Genomic DNA, 27576 nt, shown 5'->3' with positions numbered 1-27576 from the left:
GGAAAGGGATGTACGAGGTAGCTACAGTTCCGGAACCCTTCGCCGGCATCAAGAACTTTAAACCTCACGAGACTGTAAATAACGAAAGTGTTCTTTCTGGAGACTTAGGAATATACAGGTAGGGAGAAGTTTGTTACTGCTCTACCTAAGGAAAATTCTCCCGGTCCACCCCAGGAGACAATTCTAGCAAACCCAGTCCAGGAAACTGCATTGCCAGTGCAGACAGGTTACAACCTCCCAGTAGAGACTGGTACTGTGCTGACGAGTTCCAAAGCGTTCTGACAACGCTACAGGTTCTCAGAACTTAGGTTCAAGGTTCTCTTGGGCGACTGAGCAAGATAGGGAAATGAAAAAAACTAACGAGATTTCTGCCACTTGTAAGTTTTCACGCAAGGATAAATTACATAACTTCTCCTGCCCTCGACCATATAAACTGAAGCCACACTCCACTACAGTGTTGTGATGTCACTGGTGGCAGTGGAGGAATGAGAAGCTGTTGTGATGTCACTGTTGGCAGTGTAGGAATGAGAGGCTGGTGTTGTGATGTGACTGGTGGCAGCGGAGGGATGAGGGGCTGGTGTTGTGATGTGACTGGAGGCAGTGGAGGGATGAGATTTCTGCTGTTGTGATGTCAGCTGAAGGTCTCTCATTTAACCAAAACCTCCAGTGTACACTAAGCAGGTCATTTCAGAATTAATACCTGCGTCAGGGACATTCCCACATTTCTCCTGACAAATAAAGCATCACCAATTTAGTAAACATGGTATTCCAGATGTTAGCTTCTTGGTGTCCACGAGCGGCGAGGACCCGGTGGCTGCTCCACGCAGCGGCGGTCAACCGCATACTCGAAACACGAAAAAGAATTTGACTGGTGCCGAATGTTCACATTTGCCTTTCAGGCGGGTGCAGCTGGAGCCGCTGCAGCAGCATGCAGATTTATTGGATTTTTGTGGCAGGAGGCGAGGCTGGTGCGAGTCTCAGCCTCCGAGGAGGCGGCTCCACCAGTGTCAATAGATGTCGCCAGCAAACATGGGTATGTTAGAAGCCAAGCAGGTGGAAGGGAGTGAAGCACCAGCCAAGCAGGTGGAAGGGAGGAGGTGAAGCACGAGCCAAGCAGGTGGAAGGGAGGGAGTGAAGCACGAGCCAAGCAGGTGGAAGGGAGGAGGTGAAGCACCAGCCAAGCAGGTGGAAGGGAGGGGGTGAAGCACGAGCCAAACAGGTGGAAGGGAGGAGGTGAAGCACCAGCCAAGCAGGTGGAAGGGAGGAGGTGAAGCACCAGCCAAGCAGGTGGAAGGGAGGTGGTGAAGCACCAGCCAAGCAGGTGGAAGGGAGGGGGTGAAGCACGAGCCAAACAGGTGGAAGGGAGGAGGTGAAGCACCAGCCAAGCAGGTGGAAGGGAGGAGGTGAAGCACCAGCCAAGCAGGTGGAAGGGAGGTGGTGAAGCACCAGCCAAGCAGGTGGAAGGGAGGAGGTGAAGCACCAGCCAAGCAGGTGGAAGGGAGGAGGTGAAGCACCAGCTAAGCAGGTGGGAGGAGGTGAAGCACCAGCCAAGCAGGTGGAAGGGAGGAGGTGAAGCACCAGCCAAGCAGGTGGAAGGGAGGAGAAGCACTAGGCAAGGAGATGGGAGAATGAAGGTAGGGGGTGGGGAAGCTAGCAGCATCCAGCCAACTGTTGCACCAACATTAGATACACATCTCCATAAACTCATGTCATCACTGCAGCCCAGCCCACCATTCATTTTACTATGTGATGCTACAAGTAAGCTCGCATGTAAAAAAAATCACAGCAGACGAATACTGTTTATTTCGGGCTCGTACTGTGGCCCTCTTTTACAGCACAGCCAAAGGTACAATATCACATAACACATCTCAAAGAGAATTAATAAGAGAAGAAACATTCTCACAAGGAGACCACAGGATGTCTTCCTGGAGATCACTTCTATAGAAGAGGAAACAATTATGAAGCCGTAATACACAGTATTGCTCCTCTATTTTCTCCCTTAGGTTTCTGTGTATCACTGACCTGTGTTAATTACACTTCTGTATCAGGAGGAGACTGACTTTACATAGCGGATCCGCGAGTCGGAGGAAGGCCTTGGTGGAATGACCACAAATTCCACTGAATGGATCTTCATACGACTAAAGCAAGCGTCGTGAGAACAGTTCCTGAATTCTCTTAAACATATATTGAAAATTAGAAAAGTTTGATATGCAATAACTTGCTTTCAAGAATTGAGAAATGTGCTACGAAGAAAAAAAAAACAAGACCCTGGAGATATCTTCCTGGTACGGCAGAAGAGAAGATTGGACAACTATATATGTATTTTTCAGTAAATGTTGAGTAGAGGAGTTTGTGGTGACGGCAGCATCAACCGCAGCTTCTAACATTAAACTACTAAAAGCAGTTTAGAAGGAATATTGAAAATATTTTTTGTTCTAGTGTAGCAGTAAAATCAAAGGCGTAGTGTGTAGTAAAACCAGTGGGAATTTTAATAACTTACACGTAAGGTTTATCAAAAGATGATTTTTCGTATACCTGCACCTAGGTAATTACACTCTCTCTCTCTCTCTCTCTCTCTCTCTCTCTCTCTCTCTCCATATTTATATTTATTTTACAGGTGAGGCTGAGTTCTTATCTTTATTTATTTTATTTACAAGCTAAATGTTGTTACCTACCTCAGCTCACTTGAAAGCCTCTTTATTGTTATGAAACAAACAAATGGGAAATAGGATGAAGTTAGAGCCATCTGTGGGCCAGCGATTTCATTTTTTCAGTTGACTTTATTTCATCGATGTTATTATACTGTACGAACATATTCCAGACTAGTCATTCTAGGAATGAATGATCTCAGATGAAGGGATGTTCTTGAGAAGGATGCAGCCAGAGTATAGTCGCTGTTTGCTGCCCGTCTTGTTGTGTAGAAATTGTGTTCTCGGTGTCCGCAAATCGGAGCCAAGCGTGGTTGGTACCTTGGCAACATTAGCCTTGCAAATAACAATAAGGTCACCCACATTCCCTCGCTCTCGCTCCCCCCACCTGCTTCCCCATCACACCCAGCTGGTTGGTCCAGTTCTCGTTTAATAAATCATCAAAAAACGCTCCGTCCGTAGGACGTTACATGACGGAAATAGCAGCAAGGCTTTAAAATCAATAAATCAATCAATAGCACTGACAAGGGATTACCAGTGGCAGTTCCCTGGTTACGAGTGAAACTACGTCACTTTGACCGACGTATCTGATGCTGCTCTCCACCAGGTGAGTGTTCATTTCCGCTACTCTGCCGCTCACCAAACAAGTATCAACAAACAAAGCAAGGATATACAGGCAGCCAACGTATTGAACATAAACAATATTACATACAATGAGGACAGGTTGAGAAGGGAGGGGGAGGGGGTGGGGGAGGGGGAGGGGGGTGTTTTGCTTGTTAAGAGGCGCGTGAGTTCCCCCGTCTCCTAATCTTGTTTATTTTTCCACTATAATCTACCTTGTCCATAATTACTGCCGCATTTGCTTTCTGTATCGTAAGGTGAAGTCCAGGATCTTTCCTTATTTCATGGTATAACTTAACAAATCTGTGAGGACAATTGTGTTGCGAAGGTCTGAGCAAAAATAGCATTATTAGCAGACTGGGAAACTAACGTGCCCCTTAAGGACAGATGTCGTATCAGAGTCGCAAAGTCCAGTCTAGGTCTTATTTTATATAAAATAATGTCGTGCCGAATAAGTAAAACTTGGGATTTTGGCTTAAATAGCAGCGCACTTCTTGCCGAATAGCGCAAGCTAAAATTGGTGTATGCAACAATTTCACAAAAATCATTCTGAACCTAACGAAAAAAAATACATTTCATTGTGTTTGTTTATTATTAAATTATTGTAAAGTATATAAAATATATTTAGCTGGATTAAGCTAAATTAAATTGCGTTTATTATAATAAGGTTAGGTAAGTTTCCTAAGGTTCTTTTGGTACAAAATAATTAATTTTTATCTTAATATAAATGAAAAAAATATATCTTTAAATGCATAAGGGAAATTTTTAGAAAGGACTTAATTTTATATTCAAACGGCTTCAGGAAAAAAATCCAAATATTCTTCCTTGAAGCCTTTTTATCCACTTCTCCGAGGCTGTGGGTCCCACAATTTACACCAGAGGTGGACCCCATTCTATATTATATATATATATATATATACATATATATAATATATATATATATATATATATATATATATATATATATATATATATATATATATATATATATATATTACACGATAGGGGGCTCGGAGCGGGAGACTGTAATAACGTAAATGTTAATCACTATCGCATTTATATGAATTTCTTGGGATAATGTATTTATACATCAGCCCAGAATTTCTTCCTGTTACTCCTGCTTGCCCACCTAGACTATGTATCACACTCCTGTGTGTTGGGAAAATGCAGTCTACCCATCTATGTCTTTCCTGATTTACTTCCATTACTCTGCCATACAACTTTAAGTTGGTAAAAGAAGATTTGCGATCTCTGAGCCCATGAGGCCTCTTTTTTGTGTGTCCGCCTCTTTCTAGATTTTAAACTTTGTTTCTTTCTAGTATTTCAGCTAGCAGTGGACACTTAAGTCAGGATATTTTTGATGAGTTCCCAGAGTTCTAGTCCCAGAGACCGGTCTTAGACCAGGCTCGTTTGTTGCTTGCCTGTTCAATCAGGTTGTTACTGCTGATAGTGGCCCGCATATCCATCACAGCCTGGCTGATCTGGCATCTTAATTTGCTAGTTTTTTTTTTATCTATCTACATCCCTGTATTAGTATATTGGGATTACCTCTGCAGCTGTCCCTGCTTTGCAGCAGTCGCCAGATTCCAGTGACTTCTTGTCAAGTGTTGCCACTGGGTCGCACAGTTTCCGTCTAGTTCTTCCAGTGCCCAAGGTGATAGCTTCTTTGGGCCCATCTCTTTGATTCTCTTAAACTCCCATCAATGCTTTCTTTCTCGTTTAAATCTCTTCTGTTATTTAAGGGATAAATGGAGCTATGACGAAGGGAGGGGGCTCGTGATCCACGAAATCTGAGCTATCCTCCACACTTCCTTGGATGAAACATGATTCACATCCCCCCCCCCCCCCGACACCGCTGGTTTGCACGAATTGGGTACAATTTGTCAAAGACACTTGTTGATAGACACTTGGCCTGATTACCGAGGTTGTGTGTGTGTGTACTAACCTATATATTGTTGCAGGGGTCGAGTCACAGCGTGTGTGGTGTGTTTGAGAGAGGAGAGAAGGAGAGAGAGAGAGAGGGGAGAGAGAGGGGAGAGAGAGGAGAGAGAGAGGAGAGAGAGAGGAGAGAGAGAGGAGAGAGAGGAGAGAGAGGAGAGAGAGAGAGAGGGGGAGAGAGAGGGAGAGAGAGAGAGAGAGAGAGAGAGAGAGAAAGATGGAGAGAGAGAGAGAGAGAGAGAGAGAGAGAGAGAGAGAGAGAATGAGAATCTGTCGATAACAAAGGAGGTGAAGTTTATACGAAGCTTAATGTTGAATAATCTTTCAGATATCCAGCTGAATGATTGCTCATTGTTCTCTGAAACTACCCTCCACACCAGCGACACTACCCTCCACACCAGCGACACTACCCTCCACACCAGCGACACTACCCTCCACACCAGCGACACTACCCTCCACACCAGCGACACTACCCTCCACACCAGCGACACTACCCTCCACACCAGCGACACTACCCTCCACACCAGCGACACTACCCTCCACACCAGCGACACTACCCTCCACACCAGCGACACTACCCTCCACACCAGCGACACTACCCCTCCACACCAGCCGACACTACCCTCAACACCAGCGACACTACCCTCCACACCAGCGACACTACCCTCCACACCAGCGACACCACCCTCCACACCAGCGACACCACCCTCCACACCAGCGACACCACCCTCCACACCAGCGACACCACCCTCCACACCAGCGACACCACCCTCCACACCAGCGACACCACCCTCCACACCAGCGACACCACCCTCCACACCAGCGACACTACCCTCCACACCAGCGACACTACCCTCCACACCAGCGACACTACCCTCCACACCAGCGACACTACCCTCCACACCAGCGACACTACCCTCCACACCAGCGACACTACCCTCCACACCAGCGACAGCGACACTACCCGCCCCCCCCGCGACACTCCCCTCCACACCAGCGACACTACCCTCCACACCAGCGACACTACCCTCCACACCAGCGACACTACCCTCCACACCAGCGACACTACCCTCCACACCAGCGACACTACCCTCCACACCAGCGACACTACCCTCCACACCAGCGACACGACCCTCCACACCAGCGACACTACCCTCCACACCAGCGACACTACCCTCCACACCAGCGACACTACCCTCCACACCAGCGACACTACCCCTCCACACCAGCGACACTACCCTCCACACCAGCGACACTACCCTCCACACCAGCGACACTACCCTCCACACCAGCGACACCACCCTCCACACCAGCGACACCACCCTCCACACCAGCGACACCACCCTCCACACCAGCGACACCACCCTCCACACCAGCGACACCACCCTCCACACCAGCGACACCACCCTCCACACCAGCGACACCACCCTCCACACCAGCGACACTACCCTCCACACCAGCGATACTACCCTCCACACCAGCGACACTACCCTCCACACCAGCGACACTACCCTCCACACCAGCGACACTACCCTCCACACCAGCGACACTACCCTCCACACCAGCGACACTACCCTCCACACCAGCGACACTACCCTCCACACCAGCGACACGACCCTCCACACCAGCGACACTACCCTCCACACCAGCGACACTACCCTCCACACCAGCGACACCACCCTCCACACCAGCGACACGACCCTCCACACCAGCGACACCACCCTCCACACCAGCGACACCACCCTCCACACCAGCGACACCACCCTCCACACCAGCGACACTACCCTCCACACCAGCGACACTACCCTCCACACCAGCGACACTACCCTCCACACCAGCGACACTACCCTCCACACCAGCGACACTACCCTCCACACCAGCGACACTACCCTCCACACCAGCGACACTACCCTCCACACCAGCGACACTACCCTCCACACCAGCGACACCACCCTCCACACCAGCGACACTACCCTCCACACCAGCGACACTAGCCTCCACACCAGCGACACTACCCTCCACACCAAGAACACTACCCTCCACACCAAGAACACTACCCTCCACACCAGCGACACTACCCTCCACACCAGCGACACTACCCTCCACACCAGCGACACTACCCTCCACACCAGCGACACTACCCTCCACACCAGCGACACTACCCTCCACACCAGCGACACTACCCTCCACACCAGCGACACTACCCTCCACACCAGCGACACTACCCTCCACACCAGCGACACTACCCTCCACACCAGCGACACCACCCTCCACACCAGCGACACTACCCTCCACACCAGCGACACCACCCTCCACACCAGCGACACCACCCTCCACACCAGCGACACTACCCTCCACACCAGCGACACTACCCTCCACACCAGCGACACTACCCTCCACACCAGCGACACTACCCTCCACACCAGCGACACTACCCTCCACACCAGCGACACTACCCTCCACACCAGCGACACTACCCTCCACACCAGCGACACTACCCTCCACACCAGCGACACTACCCTCCACACCAGCGACACTACCCTCCACACCAGCGACACTACCCTCCACACCAGCGACACTACCCTCCACACCAGCGACACTACCCTCCACACCAGCGACACTACCCTCCACACCAGCGACACTACCCTCCACACCAGCGACACTACCCTCCACACCAGCGACACTACCCTCCACACCAGCGACACTACCCTCCACACCAGCGACACTACCCTCCACACCAGCGACACTACCCTCCACACCAGCGACACTACCCTCCACACCAGCGACACTACCCTCCACACCAGCGACACTACCCTCCACACCAGCGACACCACCCTCCACACCAGCGACACCACCCTCCACACCAGCGACACCACCCTCCACACCAGCGACACCACCCTCCACACCAGCGACACCACCCTCCACACCAGCGACACCACCCTCCACACCAGCGACACTACCCTCCACACCAGCGATACTACCCTCCACACCAGCGACACTACCCTCCACACCAGCGACACTACCCTCCACACCAGCGACACTACCCTCCACACCAGCGACACTACCCTCCACACCAGCGACACTACCCTCCACACCAGCGACACTACCCTCCACACCAGCGACACCACCCTCCACACCAGCGACACTACCCTCCACACCAGCGACACTACCCTCCACACCAGCGACACCACCCTCCACACCAGCGACACCACCCTCCACACCAGCGACACCACCCTCCACACCAGCGACACTACCCTCCACACCAGCGACACCACCCTCCACACCAGCGACACTACCCTCCACACCAGCGACACTACACTCCACACCAGCGACACTACCCTCCACACCAGCGACACAACCCTCCACACCAGCGACACTACCCTCCACACCAGCGACACTACCCTCCACACCAGCGACACTACCCTCCACACCAGCGACACCACCCTCCACACCAGCGACACTACCCTCCACACCAGCGACACTAGCCTCCACACCAGCGACACTACCCTCCACACCAAGAACACTACCCTCCACACCAAGAACACTACCCTCCACACCAGCGACACTACCCTCCACACCAGCGACACTACCCTCCACACCAGCGACACAACCCTCCACACCACCGACACTACCCTCCACACCAGCGACACTACCCTCCACACCACCGACACTACCCTCCACACCAGCGACACTACCCTCCACACCAGCGACACTACCCTCCACACCAGCGACACTACCCTCCACACCAGCGACACTACCCTCCACACCAGCGACACCACCCTCCACACCAGCGACACTACCCTCCACACCAGCGACACCACCCTCCACACCAGCGACACCACCCTCCACACCAGCGAGACTACCCTCCACCTCCACACCAGCGACCCCCCCCCCCACACCCGCGACACGACCCTCCACCCCAGCGACACTACCCTCCACACCAGCGACACTACCCTCCACACCAGCGACACCACCCTCCACACCAGCGACACTACCCTCCACACCAGCGACACTACCCTCCACACCAGCGACACTACCCTCCACACCAGCGACACTACCCTCCACACCAGCGACACTACCCTCCACACCAGCGACACTACCCTCCACACCAGCGACACTACCCTCCACACCAGCGACACCACCCTCCACACCAGCGACACTACCCTCCACACCAGCGACACTACCCTCCACACCAGCGACACTACCCTCCACACCAGCGACACTACCCTCCACACCAGCGACACTACCCTCCACACCAGCGACACTACCCTCCACACCAGCGACACTACCCTCCACACCAGCGACACTACCCTCCACACCAGCGACACTACCCTCCACACCAGCGACACTACCCTCCACACCAGCGACACTACCCTCCACACCAGCGACACTACCCTCCACACCAGCGACACTACCCTCCACACCAGCGACACTACCCTCCACACCAGCGACACTACCCTCCACACCAGCGACACTACCCTCCACACCAGCGACACCACCCTCCACACCAGCGACACTACCCTCCACACCAGCGACACTACCCTCCACACCAGCGACACTACCCTCCACACCAGCGACACTACCCTCCACACCAGCGACACCACCCTCCACACCAGCGACACCACCCTCCACACCAGCGACACTACCCTCCACACCAGCGACACCACCCTCCACACCAGCGATACTACCCTCCACACCAGCGACACTACCCTCCACACCAGCTACACTACCCTCCACACCAGCGACACTACCCTCCACACCAGCGACACTACCCTCCACACCAGCGACACTACCCTCCACACCAGCGACACTACCCTCCACACCAGCGACACTACCCTCCACACCAGCGACACTACCCTCCACACCAGCGACACCACCCTCCACACCAGCGACACCACCCTCCACACCAGCGACACCACCCTCCACACCAGCGACACCACCCTCCACACCAGCGACACTACCCTCCACACCAGCGACACTACCCTCCACACCAGCGACACCACCCTCCACACCAGCGACACCACCCTCCACACCAGCGACACTACCCTCCACACCAGCGACACCACCCTCCACACCAGCGACACCACCCTCCACACCAGCGACACTACCCTCCACACCAGCGACACCACCCTCCACACCAGCGACACTACCCTCCACACCAGCGACACCACCCTCCACACCAGCGACACTACCCTCCACACCAGCGACACCACCCTCCACACCAGCGACACTACCCTCCACACCAGCGACACCACCCTCCACACCAGCGACACTACCCTCCACACCAGCGACACCACCCTCCACACCAGCGACACTACCCTCCACACCAGCGACACCACCCTCCACACCAGCGACACTACCCTCCACACCAGCGACACCACCCTCCACACCAGCGACACTACCCTCCACACCAGCGACACCACCCTCCACACCAGCGACACTACCCTCCACACCAGCGACACCACCCTCCACACCAGCGACACTACCCTCCACACCAGCGACACCACCCTCCACACCAGCGACACCACCCTCCACACCAGCGACACTACCCTCCACACCAGCGACACCACCCTCCACACCAGCGATACTACCCTCCACACCAGCGACACTACCCTCCACACCAGCGACACCACCCTCCACACCAGCGACACCACCCTCCACACCAGCGACACTACCCTCCACACCAGCGACACTACCCTCCACACCAGCGACACCACCCTCCACACCAGCGACACCACCCTCCACACCAGCGACACCATACTCCACACCAGCGACACTACCCTCCACACCAGCGACACCACCCTCCACACCAGCGACACCACCCTCCACACCAGCGACACTACCCTCCACACCAGCGACACCACCCTCCACACCAGCGACACCACCCTCCACACCAGCGACACTACCCTCCACACCAGCGACACTACCCTCCACACCAGCGACACCACCCTCCACACCAGCGACACCACCCTCCACACCAGCGACACCACCCTCCACACCAGCGACACCACCCTCCACACCAGCGACACCACCCTCCACACCAGCGACACCACCCTCCACACCAGCGACACTACCCTCCACACCAGCGACACTACCCTCCACACCAGCGACACTACCCTCCACACCAGCGACACAACCCTCCACACCAGCGACACTACCCTCCACACCAGCGACACTACCCTCCACACCAGCGACACCACCCTCCACACCAGCGACACTACCCTCCACACCAGCGACACCACCCTCCACACCAGCGACACCACCCTCCACACCAGCGACACCACCCTCCACACCAGCGACACCACCCTCCACACCAGCGACACTACCCTCCACACCAGCGACACCACCCTCCACACCAGCGACACCACCCTCCACACCAGCGACACCACCCTCCACACCAAGAACACTACCCTCCACACCAAGAACACTACCCTCCACACCAGCGACACCACCCTCCACACCAGCGACACCACCCACCACACCAGCGACACCACCCTCCACACCAGCGACACTACCCTCCACACCAGCGACACCACCCTCCACACCAGCGACACTACCCTCCACACCAGCGACACCACCCTCCACACCAGCGACACTACCCTCCACACCAGCGACACTACCCTCCACACCAGCGACACCACCCTCCACACCAGCGACACCACCCTCCACACCAGCGACACCACCCTCCACACCAGCGACACCACCCTACACCCCAGCGACACTACCCTCCACACCAGCGACACCACCCTCCACACCAGCGACACCACCCTCCACACCAGCGACACTATCCTCCACACCAACGACACTAGCCTCCACACCAGCAACACTACCCTCCACACCAGCGACACTAGCCTCCACACCAGCGACACTACCCTCCACACCAACGACACTACCCTCCACACCAGCGACACTACCCTCCACACCAGCGACACTACCCTCCACACCAGCGACACTACCCTCCACACCAGCGACACTAGCCTCCACACCAACGACACTAGCCTCCACACCAACGACACTAGCCTCCACACCAACGACACTAGCCTCCACACCAACGACACTAGCCTCCACACCAACGACACTAGCCTCCACACCAACGACACTAGCCTCCACACCACCGACACTAGCCTCCACACCAACGACACTAGCCTCCACACCAACGACACTAGCCTCCACACCAACGACACTAGCCTCCACACCAACGACACTAGCCTCCACACCAACGACACTAGCCTCCACACCAGCGACACCACCCTCCACACCAAGAACACTACCCTCCACACCAAGAACACTACCCTCCACACCAGCGACACTAGCCTCCACACCAACGACACTAGCCTCCACACCAACGACACTAGCCTCCACACCAACGACACTAGCCTCCACACCAACGACACTAGCCTCCACACCAACGACACTAGCCTCCACACCAACGACACTAGCCTCCACACCAACGACACTAGCCTCCACACCAACGACACTAGCCTCCACACCAGCGACACTACCCTCCACACCAGCGACACTAGCCTCCACACCAACGACACTAGCCTCCACACCAACGACACTAGCCTCCACACCAACGACACTAGCCTCCACACCAACGACACTAGCCTCCACACCAACGACACTAGCCTCCACACCAACGACACTAGCCTCCACACCAACGACACTAGCCTCCACACCAGCAACACTACCCTCCACACCAGCGACACTAGCCTCCACACCAGCGACACTACCCTCCACACCAACGACACTAGCCTCCACACCAACGACACTAGCCTCCACACCAACGACACTAGCCTCCACACCAACGACACTAGCCTCCACACCAACGACACTAGCCTCCACACCAGCAACACTAGCCTCCACACCAGCGACACTAGCCTCCACACCAACGACACTTGGCGCTTACAGTCTTATCCGCCCGCAGTTATGATAGCCATGGAAGATATCCAGCATTATGAAGGTCATTACGCTTAATAGCTCAACACCTCAACTTACGCCTGCGTATCTCAGGTAACATTATTGTCTGGATATGCGTATATAAACAGATACACGTTTTTATACATCAAGTCTAATAACTGAAGGAAAGTTAGAAAACTGTGGGAAGCTTCCTTAATCATTTATTTAATTATTGTAATGATTATATTCCACCTTGAGATTATATATGCAATAAGATCACAGTAAACAGGCGATTTTAAAATATGCAAAACAACCACTGTGAAAGAGTAGTGAAATTTCAAGCGCTTTCGTGACTACTCACATTGTCAACTGTGTGTGTGTGTGTTTGTGTGTGTGTGTGTGTGTGTGTGTGACCCACTAGCTCCGCTTCTCTTCTGCTTGGCAGTAAGAGAACTAACTTCCAGCCTACGCAGCGAGCTCAACATCTGGTACCTGGATGATGGCACTCTGGCAGGTACTGAAGAGTCCCTCGTAGGGGACCTACAACTGGTGAAAACACAGGGAGAAGACTTGGACTCATCCTCAATCCCTCCAAGTGTGAAATCATCACAGCGAACCAGGAAATAATCAATGCTGTGCGAAGAATCCTCCCAGAAGTCTCTACTACCACTCCGTCCAACAGTACCCTCCTGGGAGCACCGCTGGGTCACCAGGCCATCGACACAGTCCTCAAGGACAAATTGAATGACCTGATGAGAATGGAGGAGAGAATAAGCAATCTTGATGCCCATGATGCTCTGTATCTCTTCACAAGGTGCCTTACTATTCCAAGACTCACTTACTTCCTGAGGTGTGCACCCTCTTTTGACAACCCAACACTCGACGAATATGACGCACACCTGAGGTCAACCCTTAAGAAGGCACTGAACCTGTCACTAGAGGATCAGCAATGGGATCAGGCAACCCTCCCAGTGCGACTGGGAGGTATAGGGGTGCGCAAAGCAACGCATGTTGCTTTACCTGCTTTTCTGTCTTCGTGTTTGGCTTCCAGTGCATTAGTCAAGAAGATTGTTCCCGAACACTTGAGAGACGTGGTAGGAGCTCTAGACCCCAGGTTTACTGAAGCAGCGATTCGGTGGGACACCTTTACAGATTCCTCCAGTAGACCAGCTCCTCCCAAAGAACACAAACAGTCCCACTGGGACAAACCGATCATGGAAAAAATCGCCAACACAATGCTCTCCAATGCCTCAGGAAAGGACAAAGCTCGTCTCCTGGCAGTGAAGGCACCACACTCAGGAGATTTCCTGTTAGCTGTTCCCAATTCCTCCTTGGGCACTCGACTAGACCCACAGGCCATTCGGATTGGTGTTGCTCTTCGCCTAGCCGCCCCCATCCTCACCGAACATAGGTGTATTTGCGGCAGGGCGACAGCTGATCAATTCGGACTTCATGGTCTCGTGTGTCACACAGCAGAAGGGAAGTATGCCAGGCACGAGGAGGTCAATGACATCATAAAGAGAAGCCTCGCCACAGCCCGTTGCCCAGCTCAACGGGAACCCCAAGTGCAGAGGTCTGACGAAAGTCAAAAGCGTCCTGATGGAGCCACTATGCTACCTTGGAAGGATGAAAAGCAGATTGCCTGGGACTACACATGTGCCGCCACACTGACAGACACCTACTTGCCATACTCCGTAGTGGAAGGGGGTGGAGCTGCCAGCCACAGGGAGACCCAGAAGATCCGCAAATATGAAGACCTTCCCCCTTGCTATAACTTCATCCCAATAGGGTCGGAGACCCTTGGAGCACGGGGCAAGTGTGCTCTAAAGTTCCTAATAGAGCTGGGTGAAAAGCTCATCATAGAAACCAAGGACCACAGGGCGACCAGCTTCCTCTTTCAGAGACTCAGTGTTGCAATCCAGAGAGGAAATGCCTGCAGTATTCTGGGCACGCGGCCCACCGCCGGGGAGCTGGACGAAGTATTCGAGATGTAGCGCTGAGTCACCTATGTTGTTTTACTTTCTATCGTATTTTTGTGAATGTTTTGTCAATGTATTTTGTCTTTAAATAAAATATACATAAAATATAGGGGGTGGTAGGAGAAAATTCTCAAACAGCTTCAGGGAGAACCTTGAGTTTTCCCTGAAGCAAGTTTATTCTTTTCTCTGAGGATGAGGGTCCCTATAACAGTTCTAGAGGTGGTACCTCCCTAAATTATTTAATAAATAAATAAAGTGTATATATATATATATATATATATATATATATATATATATATATATATATATATATATATATATATATATATATATGCATACATGCAAAACAACCAATCTGAAAGAATAGAGAAATTCCAAGCGCTTTCGTGACTACTCACATTATCAAGGAACTATGAAAGTAAAGCATCCAAGGAAGCTATATAAGGGGTCTGGCCAGCACCACACTATCAGATCCCACAACGGTTAAACACCTGACGCGCGCCGACCCAACTTGGATAGGTCCTTTGCACAACTCACCCACAAACTATTCTACCCAAGAAAATTTAAAAATTATTATTTGTCCAGTGTATTATTAAATTCTTCCCAAATTCTATTAATTATAAATGGATCTAATTTATATAAACCAAAGGAAACATTCATATTATTGTCAAAACTGCTATATTTCCTTTGGTTTATATAAATTAGATCCATTTATAATTAATAGAATTTGGGAAGAATTTAATAATACACTGGACAAATAATAATTTTTAAATTTTCTTGGGTAGAATAGTTTGTGGGTGAGTTGTGCAAAGGACCTATCCAAGTTGGGTCGGCGCGCGTCAGGTGTTTAACCGTTGTGGGATCTGATAGTGTGGTGCTGGCCGGACCCCTTATATAGCTTCCTTGGATGCTTTACTTTCATAGTTCCTTGATAATGTGAGTAGTCACGAAAGCGCTTGGAATTTCTCTATTCTTTCAGAGTGGTTGTTTTGCATGTATGCATATATATATATATATATATATATATATATATATATATATATATATATATATATATATATATATATATATATATATATATATATATATATATATAAAATGATGGCAACTAACGCTAAAACATTTAATTCCAAAATTACCTTTAGTAATGTAATTATCTCAGTTATAATGGAGTTTGCAGGTAAGATTGATGCTGTGATTGATCGTATAATTGATGTCCTCCCATTTCTCACCCTGATTACCTCCCATTTCCCAGGTGTTATGTCTGGCCCCCCACACGAGTTTAGCGCTCTCCCCAAGACAAATTCCCGCATCACTGTTCGTGATAAGAGATTTCCTCCTCGTGCAGCTTCTAAAGAACTGGGAGACAATCAGGTTTGATCCGAGGAAAGAGCACGTGTCTCTTGGTCCTTGAGCCCCCACCCCCATCTCCCCACCCTTACCAACATTAAGGACAACACGGACTAGTTCCAGCGTCCGTGGTGGAAGTTTAGAAAGTTGATGTTGAAGTTAGAGGTGAGGCTGGCACCAGTAATCCCCTTACACCGGTGAGCGTGACCTGAGCACGACTGCTGAGCACCAGCACCACATACTACTGCTGAGCACCAGCACCACAGACCTACTACTGCTGAGCACCAGCACCACAGACCTACTACTGCTGAGCACCAGCACCACAGACCTACTACTGCTGAGCACCAGCACCACAGACCTACTACTGCTGAGCACCAGCACCACAGACCTACTACTGCTGAGCACCAGCACCACAGACCTACTACTGCTGAGCACCAGCACCACAGACCTACTACTGCTGAGCACCAGCACCACAGACCTACTACTGCTGAGCACCAGCACCACAGACCTACTACTGCTGAGCACCAGCACCACAGACCTACTACTGCTGAGCACCAGCACCACAGACCTACTACTGCTGAGCACCAGCACCACAGACCTACTACTGCTGAGCACCAGCACCACAGACCTACTGCTGAGCACCAGCACCACAGACCTACTGCTGAGCACCAGCACCACAGACCTACTGCTGAGCACCAGCACCACAGACCTACTACTGCTGAGCACCAGCACCACAGACCTACTACTGCTGAGCACCAGCACCACAGACCTACTGCTGAGCACCAGCACCACAGACCTACTGCTGAGCACCAGCACCACAGACCTACTACTGCTAAGCACCAGCGCCACAGACCTACTGCTGAGCACCAGCACCACAAACCTACTACTGCTGAGCAACAGCACCACAGACCTACTACTGCTGAGCACCAGCGCCACAGACCTACTACTGAGCACCAGCACCACAGACCTACTACTGCTGAGCACCAGCACCACAAACCTACTACTGCTGAGCACCAGCACCACAAACCTACTACTACTGAGCACCAGCACCACAGACCTACTACTGCTGAGCACCAACACCAGACCTACTGCTGAGCACCAGCACCACAGACCTACTACTGCTGAGCACCAGCACCACAGACCTACTACTGCTGAGCACCAGCACCACAGACCTACTACTGCTGAGCACCAGCACCACAGACCTACTACTGCTGAGCACCAACACCAGACCTACTGCTGAGCACCAGCACCACAGGCCTACGACTGCTGAGCACCAGCACCACAGACCTACTGCTGAGCACCAGCACCACAGACCTACTACTGCTGAGCACCAGCACCACAGACCTACTACTGCTGAGCACCAGCACCACAGGCCTACGACTGCTGAGCACCAGCACCACAGACCTACTGCTGAGCACCAGCACCACAGACCTACTACTGCTGAGCACCAGCACCACAGACCTACTACTGCTGAGCACCAGCACCAGGACCCTGGCAGACCAGCAAGCCAGGCAGGTGTGCAACAATTTCATCAAGCACTACTGTTCAACAGTTCACATATATACTGCAGTAACTCAACAGTGCAACAGTCTATATGTATATATGAACATAATTTGCCTGTCTCAGTTTGCAGAATTTAGCAATACAGTATAATATAATATATATAATATCCGCAAGGCCCCCTCCCCCTCATCGCCTGGGAGAATGAAGGATAATAAAGTGGAGGGTAGTTCTGGTTCCTGGAATTAAGAGCCCTTCACCAGCAGCAAAGATGAGGTTGCCAGGCACGCGTTCAGTTTTTGAACTCTTGCTTAAAAAAATTGTTTTTTACAACTTTCAATTACAATTTTTTTTTTTTGGGGGGGGGGAACAGGATTTTTTGTTCCCAACCATATTTAACTAAACGTTAATTAACAAGTCTCAGTTAGGTTGCTAAGCTAATAATCCTACCCAACTAATCTTAGCTCATCCTAAAATTACTATTACTCATTACCAGGGAAATAGTGAGTCTCTCTGTCTCCTGCAGTCTCTCCTACCAGAAACCCTGAGCGAGCGAGCGAGCGAGCGAGAGAGAGAGAGAGAGAGAGAGAGAGAGAGAGAGAGAGAGAGAGAGAGAGAGAGATGGTCGTATCCTTGGCACTATACTCCCCTTCCCTACACCCAGAATACAAGCGTCTTTGATTAGTTCAATTACTCGTAGGATTTACAATCTGATTACCTGGGATATCCTCAACATTCTGGGATAAAGTGGCTCTCTCGGCCATCCCTGGGTTCTGGAACAGTTTCCTCTCAAGGATGGTGCCATCCCTGGGCTCTGGAACAGTCTCCCCTCAAGGATGGTGCCATCCCTGGGCTCTGGAACAGTCTCCCCTCAAGGATGGTGCAATCCCTGGGCTCTGGAGCAGTCTCCCCTCAAGGATGGTGCCATCCCTGGGCTCTGGAACAGTCTCCCCTCAAGGATGGTGCCATCCCTGGGCTCTGGAACAGTCTCCCTTCAAGGATGGTGCCATCCCTGGGTTCTGGAACAGTCTCCCCTCAAGGATGGTGCCATCCCTGGGCTCTGGAACAGTCTCACCTCAAGGATGGTGCCATCCTTGAGCTCTGGAACAGTCTCCCTTCAAAGATGGTGCCATCCCTGGGCTCTGCAATAGTCTCCTTTCAAGGATGTTGCCCTCATGCTGGTAGAGCCAAGCAGCCGGAACAGCCTCTTTCTTGGATCAAACCATATTACATACCCTAGGCAGTGGAGAAAATGGACTAGATCGGCACTGACACAGTAGAGGGTCGCTGTAATGTTTCACGTCCTCTTTCCATTACGTCTATTAACATGATCAAAATGTGTAATTATGGCTCTACGAAGCTGCACCTTTAACAGCAAATCACCTTAAACCTATTGTTGAAATTATTATAATCAAAGAAAGCGCTAAACCGACAAGAGTAGCTGCTGTTGAAAATGGTATAAAATACCGAGAAGTTGAAGATTAAGACATTTGCAACAGTTGGGTCTCTATTGTTGAAACGTTCCGCCTACACAGTAGGCTTCTTCAGATACACCGGCTGCCTCTGTATTTGACTGAAGAAACCTATTGTGTAGGCGAAACGTTTCATCAGTAAAGGTACCCGACTGCTGCACACGAGTCTTAAATCTTAGACCCGTTGTTACCCAGCAGAAATCTGCTCTTAGAATAATCACTCATTCAGGTTCCACGGAGCACACTCCCCGCTGTTTAAGAGGTTGATATTTGCCTAGTACACAAACTAGTCACACTCAAGTTGTCTGACTTGTTTTTCGTTCCTCCAGAGTTTGCGCTTCGTCAGATCGGTTTGAAATTTCCAATGCTGGTGACATGCAACTAGAGAAAGATATATGGAACTACTGATACCTGCAGGTGTGTGTCCTTTGGTAAATTTGATCGAATTGGGAAAAATTTAAATGGTTTTCTTGCAATATGTTAATCCTTCGTCCGATTGGCTTCAAACCTATGAACGGCACTAGATTTAAAGTTCTGGTGTATTTCGGGATTCTGGTCTCTTGAGATATGTATAAAAAGAGTTCTGGCTTCAAATATTCAACACTGATATTGAAATGCATCAGAAACTTGTGCTTCACTTTGTACTATTACTTTTGAGTATATTGTGGCAGAGGGAGCTAGGTTTATGAGATACGAAATACCTTTCTCAGATCACCGAGGTAGAGGAGGCTAGGGTTATGGGGTGCGAGAACACACACACACACACACACACACACACACACACACACACACACACACACACACACACACACACACAGTTTAAAGGTAATCCTCGAATTGCTTTTCCATACTCAGTAACTATCCTTGAAATGTCACACCTTGGTGTAGAGTAGTATTACTATCAAGGAAAAACGCTTAACCCACAAGGATCACACAGCGTTTAACCCTGATGAGAAGTCAACACAATTATGAAATTTCAGCATCAGATACGAGGCTTTGGAGACCTCACACAACACCAACCTCTAGGCTGCAGTGATAATAAGCAATAATAATAAAAAAGTTATTATTACTAGTGCATGTAATGATTACTTCACAATATTATAATGTAAATCAGGAAGCTAATCAAGCTTCTTTAATAATACGGATATTAATCTTGGCATGTCATTATTACTGGTAATAGAGTTGTGTCTGATTCCAACTGTCAGTGTATTACTGCCAGTGTAACCAACTGTCAGTGCCATACTACCAGTGTAGTCAGCTGTCAGTGTAGTCACTTGTCAGTACATTACTGAGTGCAGGTAACTGCCAGTGTAATACTGAATGTAGCCAACTGGCAGTGTATTTATCTCTCAATGTGACAGTGTACTCAGCCGACGTAATACTGATATTGTAGCCAGTTGCCAAAGAAACAGTGTAGTCAGCTGTTTACCTCACACTGTCAGTGTAGCAAGCTGTTATTACACTGACAGTGTAGCCATGTCCCATGACGCCTGCCCTCGACATCAATTAATAAAATAGACATTAAAGAGCGGTAGACTTTTGAGTTACAATAAGGCTGTTTAATATTACTGTTAATAATGCTATTCAACAGGGCTGTCAGACACAGCTGTTTAACAAGCTAGTAGGGTAAAGCGAGTGGAAAAAGGTTATTAAAACTGTCAAAGAAACCAGTTAAACAACGCTGTCAAACACTGCTGCTAACATCGGCTGTTAACTAAGGCTGCTAAACAAGGCTGTTAATCAAGGCAGACACACGAGGCTATGTAAAGACATTTCTAATGGAAGCTTCAAAACGAGATTTAAAATACAATTCACCCAGTTCTTAAACATAATTAATCTTACAAATTTCCAAACGTAGATGCGATATTAGTCCATTATTTCCTCTCTACGATATTACTCTCTTTCCATTACTTCCTCTGGCTATCTATTCCTTATATTTGCCGTTCGATATCTGAAAGCAATATTTCACCTCGCTGCTCGGGAATACTTTGCCTACAAGTTGAAAAAATATTGCTACGTGTTATGCCTTATTTCTAAATATTTGTGCTTTTGAAACTAAGATTATCCTGCCTTTTGATTTTAAATAATGCGAGCCACCATTATCTTAGCCTAGAATGGTACACACACTTAGGGTAGAGTATGGAAGACGTATAGAGTATGGGAGACATTTAGTGACTGAGCACACTCCAGTGTTTCGTAATTGAACTTAAGGACAATAATTGTAATAACTTTGACAAAAGATTAATTTTTTACTTGGGAAAAATGAGAGACCAAATGAAGCTTCGAATGCTGCACAGATTAGTACTGAAGTAACACTGTCGGAGTGTCTCTTAAGTGCTACGCGCACACAGCACTTGTATAGAACCCACGCCTAGTCAAGTACTTCAAGAAATTAGAGAAAGTGCAAAGGTTTGTAACAAGACTAGTCCGAGAGTTAAGGGGCATGTCGTACGAGGAGAGGTTAAGAAACTCAACCTGACAACACCGGAAGACAGGAGGGATAGGGAGGACATGATAACGACATACTGAAAAGAATTGACAAGGTGGATAGGGACAGGATGTTTCAGAGATGGGACACAGCAACAAGGGGTCACAACTGGAAATTAAATATTCAGACGAGTCACAGGGATGTTAGGAAGTATTTCTTCAGTCAAGAGTTGTCAAGAAGTGGAACAATCTGGAGAGGGATGTAGTGGAGGCAGGATCCATACATAGCTTTTAAGAGGTGCGATAAAGTTTATGGAGCAGGGAGTGTGGGCCTAGTAGCGACCAGCGAAGAGGGGCCAGAAGTTGTGAATCGACCCCTGCAACCACAAATAGGTGAATACACACACACACCTTTAACAACGAGTGCAATACATGATTAATTGTCGTCATTATTGCTACAACTCGCGTCCCGCTCACGTTTAAAATGCTGGCAGATTACAAGTAATTATTTGGATTTGCTTGTGTGTTGTGTATGTGTGTGAGAGACAGAATATGAAAGAGCATCAAGGGTAAAGCTGTAAAAAGAAGAAAGAAAAGGGAGAAGGGAAGAGAATACAGGTAAGTGAAGGAGAGGGTAGAAGAGAAGTATTTTCCTCAATCAGTTTCTCCTCTCACGGAGTTGCTCCGTCAACCTAACAGGCTCAAACACACACACACAGCTAACCTGAACCACTCCTCCCCCACCATCCCCTCTATTCTACCATCTTCGTACCACACATTCATATTCACTAATACACCATCATCATAATGTACAACTTCACTATTTCCTAACATACACCTCTCATTCAACTCATCCTCGTATTTCATGTGCATTTTCCTTATAATTTGCTTCAATGTTGTGTAGTCTGACTTTCTTGTCTTTAATCTAATGGGTTTATTCTTTCTCTTCTCTCCCGCCATGTTAACATGGGATGGCTCGTACACAAACTCTGATACTATTGTAATCTGCTATCCTAAATCATTTCCTAAAACTGACTAATTAGAAACAGCCTGATTGATCAAAGTCCGGTCCGAGCTTAGCGAGCATAAGATAGCGCAGCTTTTATTCCTGGTGCTGAATGTCACACAAGGGTGTCTCGTGGCTCAGTTGGCAGCGCTTTCACCTCACATACTGAGTGTCCGTGGTTCTTTCTCCGGCACGGGTGGATATATTGGGCATATTTCCTTACACCTACCGCACCTGGTCACCTGGCAGTAAATAGATACCTGGGTGTTAATCTACTGATTGGGATGGCATCCAGGGGCAGGGGTATTGAGTATTATAGATAGAACTGGAGTTTTAAATGAGCTGAAGTAAGGCAACAGTTCGTAGGTTGTAAAATTCATCTATGTGAGAAAAAAAAGTGTAACTTTCGGTCCAGAACGGAGAGAAACATACTATAAAAGGTTTCAATTGTAGAGATTTGATCTCGAGAGACGGGAGGGAGGATCGAACCTTCACCACTTACAAGGGTTTAGAGCACAAAATAAATACAACGGTAACTTTATCAAGTCACAAACAGATCTACCTGGGCAAAGAGTACAAGAGTATATACAAGGTGGAGAATGTTGCATTATTGTGCATTTGTGCTTACTTTCCATCGTATGGGTATTTTATACCGTTTATCTCCATAACAGTAACGAGGAGTGGACAGAGAGAGAGAGAGAGAATGATGATGCGGGTTACTTACAGGCAAAGTAGATGCCAGCGGCAGCTCCCAGGGAGACGAAGAGTACGGCCAGCACCAGACACACACACCAGCGACGGGAACACCCTCGTCCACGACTGAACAAGTCAGAGTCTGTCATGCTGCTCGACCTCACGCACGGTACTCCCACACCCACAGTTTTCTGTGGAACAAACACGAAACACTCGTGTTATTTACTGCGCCATGTAATCACAGGTAAAGGTGTGTTGTATTTGCTCCTGTAAGGTACATGAAATAATTCACACTGTTTGATGTTACTGGCTTATCATATGATAAATGCTGCTTCATTATATAATCCATTGTAAAAGTTTAAAATTGTGTACGACTCAGTGCTAGGCACAGTGAGGTCAACCTGCTACTTGTATGACACAGGTATGATACTTGTATGATGCAGGTTGACCTCAGGAGCTTGACAAGTTGACCTCAGAAACGGTGAGGTCAACTTATCTACCTACCTGGAGGGCATTCCGGGGATCAACCTAGCTACACTTTTTCCATCCCTCACTCTGAAGGACCTTTGATCCAAGGAATTAGAGATGTCTTCTCCTTCCTTGATTCAAACATGATTACGTTCCATTCTCCAGGTGTTATATTATCTGCTTCCCTAGATGATAAAAGTGATACAAACAGCGAGGTAAACACACTAGTTATACTATCTTAGATTAAGCAGTGCAACAAAATGCACGTTCTGTTTCTTTGGTTAGGCAGAGTGTAAAGCCTCCACAGGCTTAGGCGTGTGGGGGGGGGGATCTATGGGACTACGGGGTCAGGGGTGATTGCAAAAATACACATCTCGCGGGTCTGCGGGTATACCTACTTACACCTACTACTACTGCTCACCTAGCAGCAAGTAGGTACCTGGGTGTTAGTTTGCTGTGGGTCGCATCCTGGGTAAAAAGTGCCAAAGCACCCAGGGGAAACTAACCACACTGCCTGGCTCTCCGGTTAATATTAACCTAGTAGAACTGAAAGAAAGAATTGATAAAGTTCCTGGTGAACCAAACGTCTTCTAAATCAAATGCCACAAACTGCATCTTGTCTCGCAAGAACATAATTCCAGGGAAAAACTTTGCTTCTTCAGGCTCCGGTAACAACAACAACAACAACAACAACAAAAAAGAAGTCACTGGAGGTCTACCTACCTACCTGGAGGACATTCCGGAGACCAACGTCCCCGAGACCCGGTCCATGACCAGGCCTCCCGGTGGATCAGGGCCTGATCAACGAGGCTGTTACTGCTGGCCGCACGTAGTCCAACGTATGGACCATAGCCCGGCTGATCCGGCACTGACTTTAGGTATCTGTCCAGTTCCCTCTTGAAAGCAGCAAGGGGCCTATTGGTAATTTCCCTTATGGCTGGTGGGAGGCTGTTGATCAGTCTTGGACCCCGGACACTTATTGTGTACCTTTTAAATATAATGACGCGTAATAACCCGACAAGTCTGCCTCTTTATTTATAAATCTATACATTCCAAATGACATTTCTGGTTTTATGTTGTGGTGTTTTATGTTGTGGTGTTTTATGTTGTGGTGTTTTATGTTGTGGTGTTTTATGTTGTGGTGTTTTATGTTGTGGTGTACACTCAGTGATACTGGCGAGCCAAGATCAAACTCACTGACAAAAAAGAAGACCCATAATGACGCCACACACACACACACACACACACACACACACACACACACACACACACACACCCGTGTGAAGACGGACTGCAGTACTGCTCGAAATACTGTGCAACCTATGGGTTTTTCAAAATTATTTAATGAACACAAAAGCGGTACAATACCGTGACTGGAACAATACATAAATAACCCGCACATAGGAGACAGAAGCTTATGACGACGTTTCGGTCCGACTTGGACCATTAACTGGTCAAACTATGTGCAAATTAGTGTATTATAATTATCATAAAACATGTGTGTGTTAAGGATGTTTTTCTCTCATTAACCACAACAAATTTCAGTAAGAGTTGAAGAGTTTTACTTCCTCGTTTGACGGCTCGGTTTTTTTTTAGTAAACAAAAGCACCACATTTTATAGATCCAAATATTTGAAAAATAAAATCCTTAGGTGGCATTTGCAACAATACTTTCTACACACCACAACAAAAGCCAAATTTAGGTTCCACTGTACAGTGTGTGGCCCAGCCAGCTGCCCGATGTGCCCTCTCCTGAGTAGGGTGAGAGATGGCAGGGGTGGTGGGGGTGACAGGGGGGAGTGACAAGGGTGACAGGAGGCAGGGGTGGTGGGATGGCAGGGGTGGTGGGGTGATACAGATGGTAAGGGAGGTGGTGGGTGGTGGCGGCATCCGGTTGATGGGGGAGGGTGAGGGTAGGGGTGGCACTAAGGGTGAGGCACCCATTCAGGATAACCACAGCTCAACTTTAACGTGACTGCGGCTTCTCCCCCCTTTCCCAAACATAAAACCCCCCTCCTCTTAGATCCCCCCTCCTCATCCCTCCCCCGCCCCCTCAAAACCCCCCACATCCTCACACCGGGGCTTCCAGTATTCTTCATCATTGTTTAATTTCCAAATAACATTTTCGCTCTTGCTCGTAAGAAATTTAGTTAATTAGTCTTTAATTCTAAAAGATCTTAGTGTTGGTGGAGGAGTGGCGTCCGGGGTGACGAGGGTAAGTAAAACAGGCTGGGGTGATGGTGGTGTAGCATCCGGGGTGAGGATGGGGTGGCGCCCGGGATGGACAGACGCTGAGTGCAGATAAAGGCAGCATCATGCATAATAAGCGGAGCAACAGCTGGCACAATAAGCACAGTGTGTCAGAGTAACAATTAATGTAGAGAACGCGAGAAAGTGGCACCCCAGCTGGTATCGGAAGCACTGTATGAACCTATAACAAAGATCTACAAGTCACTAGAGACGGAACACCTACTGGAAAACTGCAAATAAAGTCTTAGTATACAAGATGGAAAACAGACAAGAGACAATTAAAAACCCCAATCACTGACATGTCTACATTCCAAAGTGTTGGAAAAAGTAATCAGGAAAAGACTGGTCGAGGACCTAGAAGGGAGGAACTACATTATAATATATATATATATATATATATATATATATATATATATATATATATATATATATATATATAAAAGAAACCATACCACGGGCGGGAATAGAATCCGCGATCAGAGAGTCTTAAAACTCCAGACCGGGTTCTATCCCCGCCCGTGGTATGGTTTGTTTGCAATCGTGTCATTACGATTTCGTGAGTCATATATAAGAAGGTATGAATTTAGGAAAATGAGATCTTGACTTACGGATGTAATGGAGTTCTATGGTACAATGAGGAAATCAAAATCGAAAAACAAGGATGAGTCGATTGCATATTCTTGGATGGCAGGAGAGCATCAAACACTGTACCTTACGAGACTGACTCTTAAATTAAAACAGGTAGAAGTACATGCTAAAGAGAATGAAAAGTATCTAAGGAACTGATGCGAGGGAAAAGTTCAATAGATAGGAGTACCGATATAGTAACAATAGTTTCATTGCCGGCTACTTGTTAAGGTAGGGTAAGTCCAGCTCCCGCTATCCCCCCCCCCTTTTTTCCCCTCCCCGAAAGTGATAGTTTGCTTGCCGGCTACTTGTTAAGGTAGGGTAAGTCAAGCTCCCGCTATTCCCGGCTTTTTTTCCCCCTCCCCGAAAGTGTTAGTTTGCTTGCCGGCTACTTGTTAAGGTAGGGTCAGTCTAGCTCCCGCTATCCCTTCCCCTCCTTCTTCCCCCCCCCTCGAAAGGTGACGTGTGGGGCTCCAGTCCAAACAGTAATCACTAGACTCACAGCTCCCAGCACTACTGTAAGTACATGCCTGCCTTGTATTCCAGTGGATTTATTGGTTGAAAGCTTCACTTTTGACCAGTAATAAACTTAGTCCTTTCAGTCTTGCTCTAAGCTGACTGTTGTAATAATCACCACGTCTTTTAGGTATTGTACTTACCATGGAGAGTGATTTCTTAAGCAGTGGGTAACCTGTCTAT

The 27576-nt window shown here is 49.3% G+C and overlaps 1 protein-coding gene across 1 annotated transcript in view; it reads right to left on the bottom strand.

The window, feature by feature from the left end:
• LOC128693952 (uncharacterized) overlaps positions 1–23728 on the bottom strand; it is a 59711-nt gene extending 35983 nt beyond the window's left edge. The window contains exon 1 of the mRNA XM_053783880.2: positions 23565–23728. Coding sequence (XP_053639855.2) covers positions 23565–23682 — 118 coding nt within the window. The 5' untranslated portion in view covers positions 23683–23728. The remainder of the gene's footprint in view (positions 1–23564) is intronic.
• Positions 23729–27576: the final 3848 nt, after the last annotated feature.

This window comes from Cherax quadricarinatus, chromosome 33 (genome assembly GCF_038502225.1).
Source record: "Cherax quadricarinatus isolate ZL_2023a chromosome 33, ASM3850222v1, whole genome shotgun sequence".
Classification (NCBI taxonomy): Eukaryota; Metazoa; Arthropoda; class Malacostraca; order Decapoda; family Parastacidae; genus Cherax; species Cherax quadricarinatus.
This window is presented reverse-complemented; position numbering and strand designations above follow the sequence as displayed.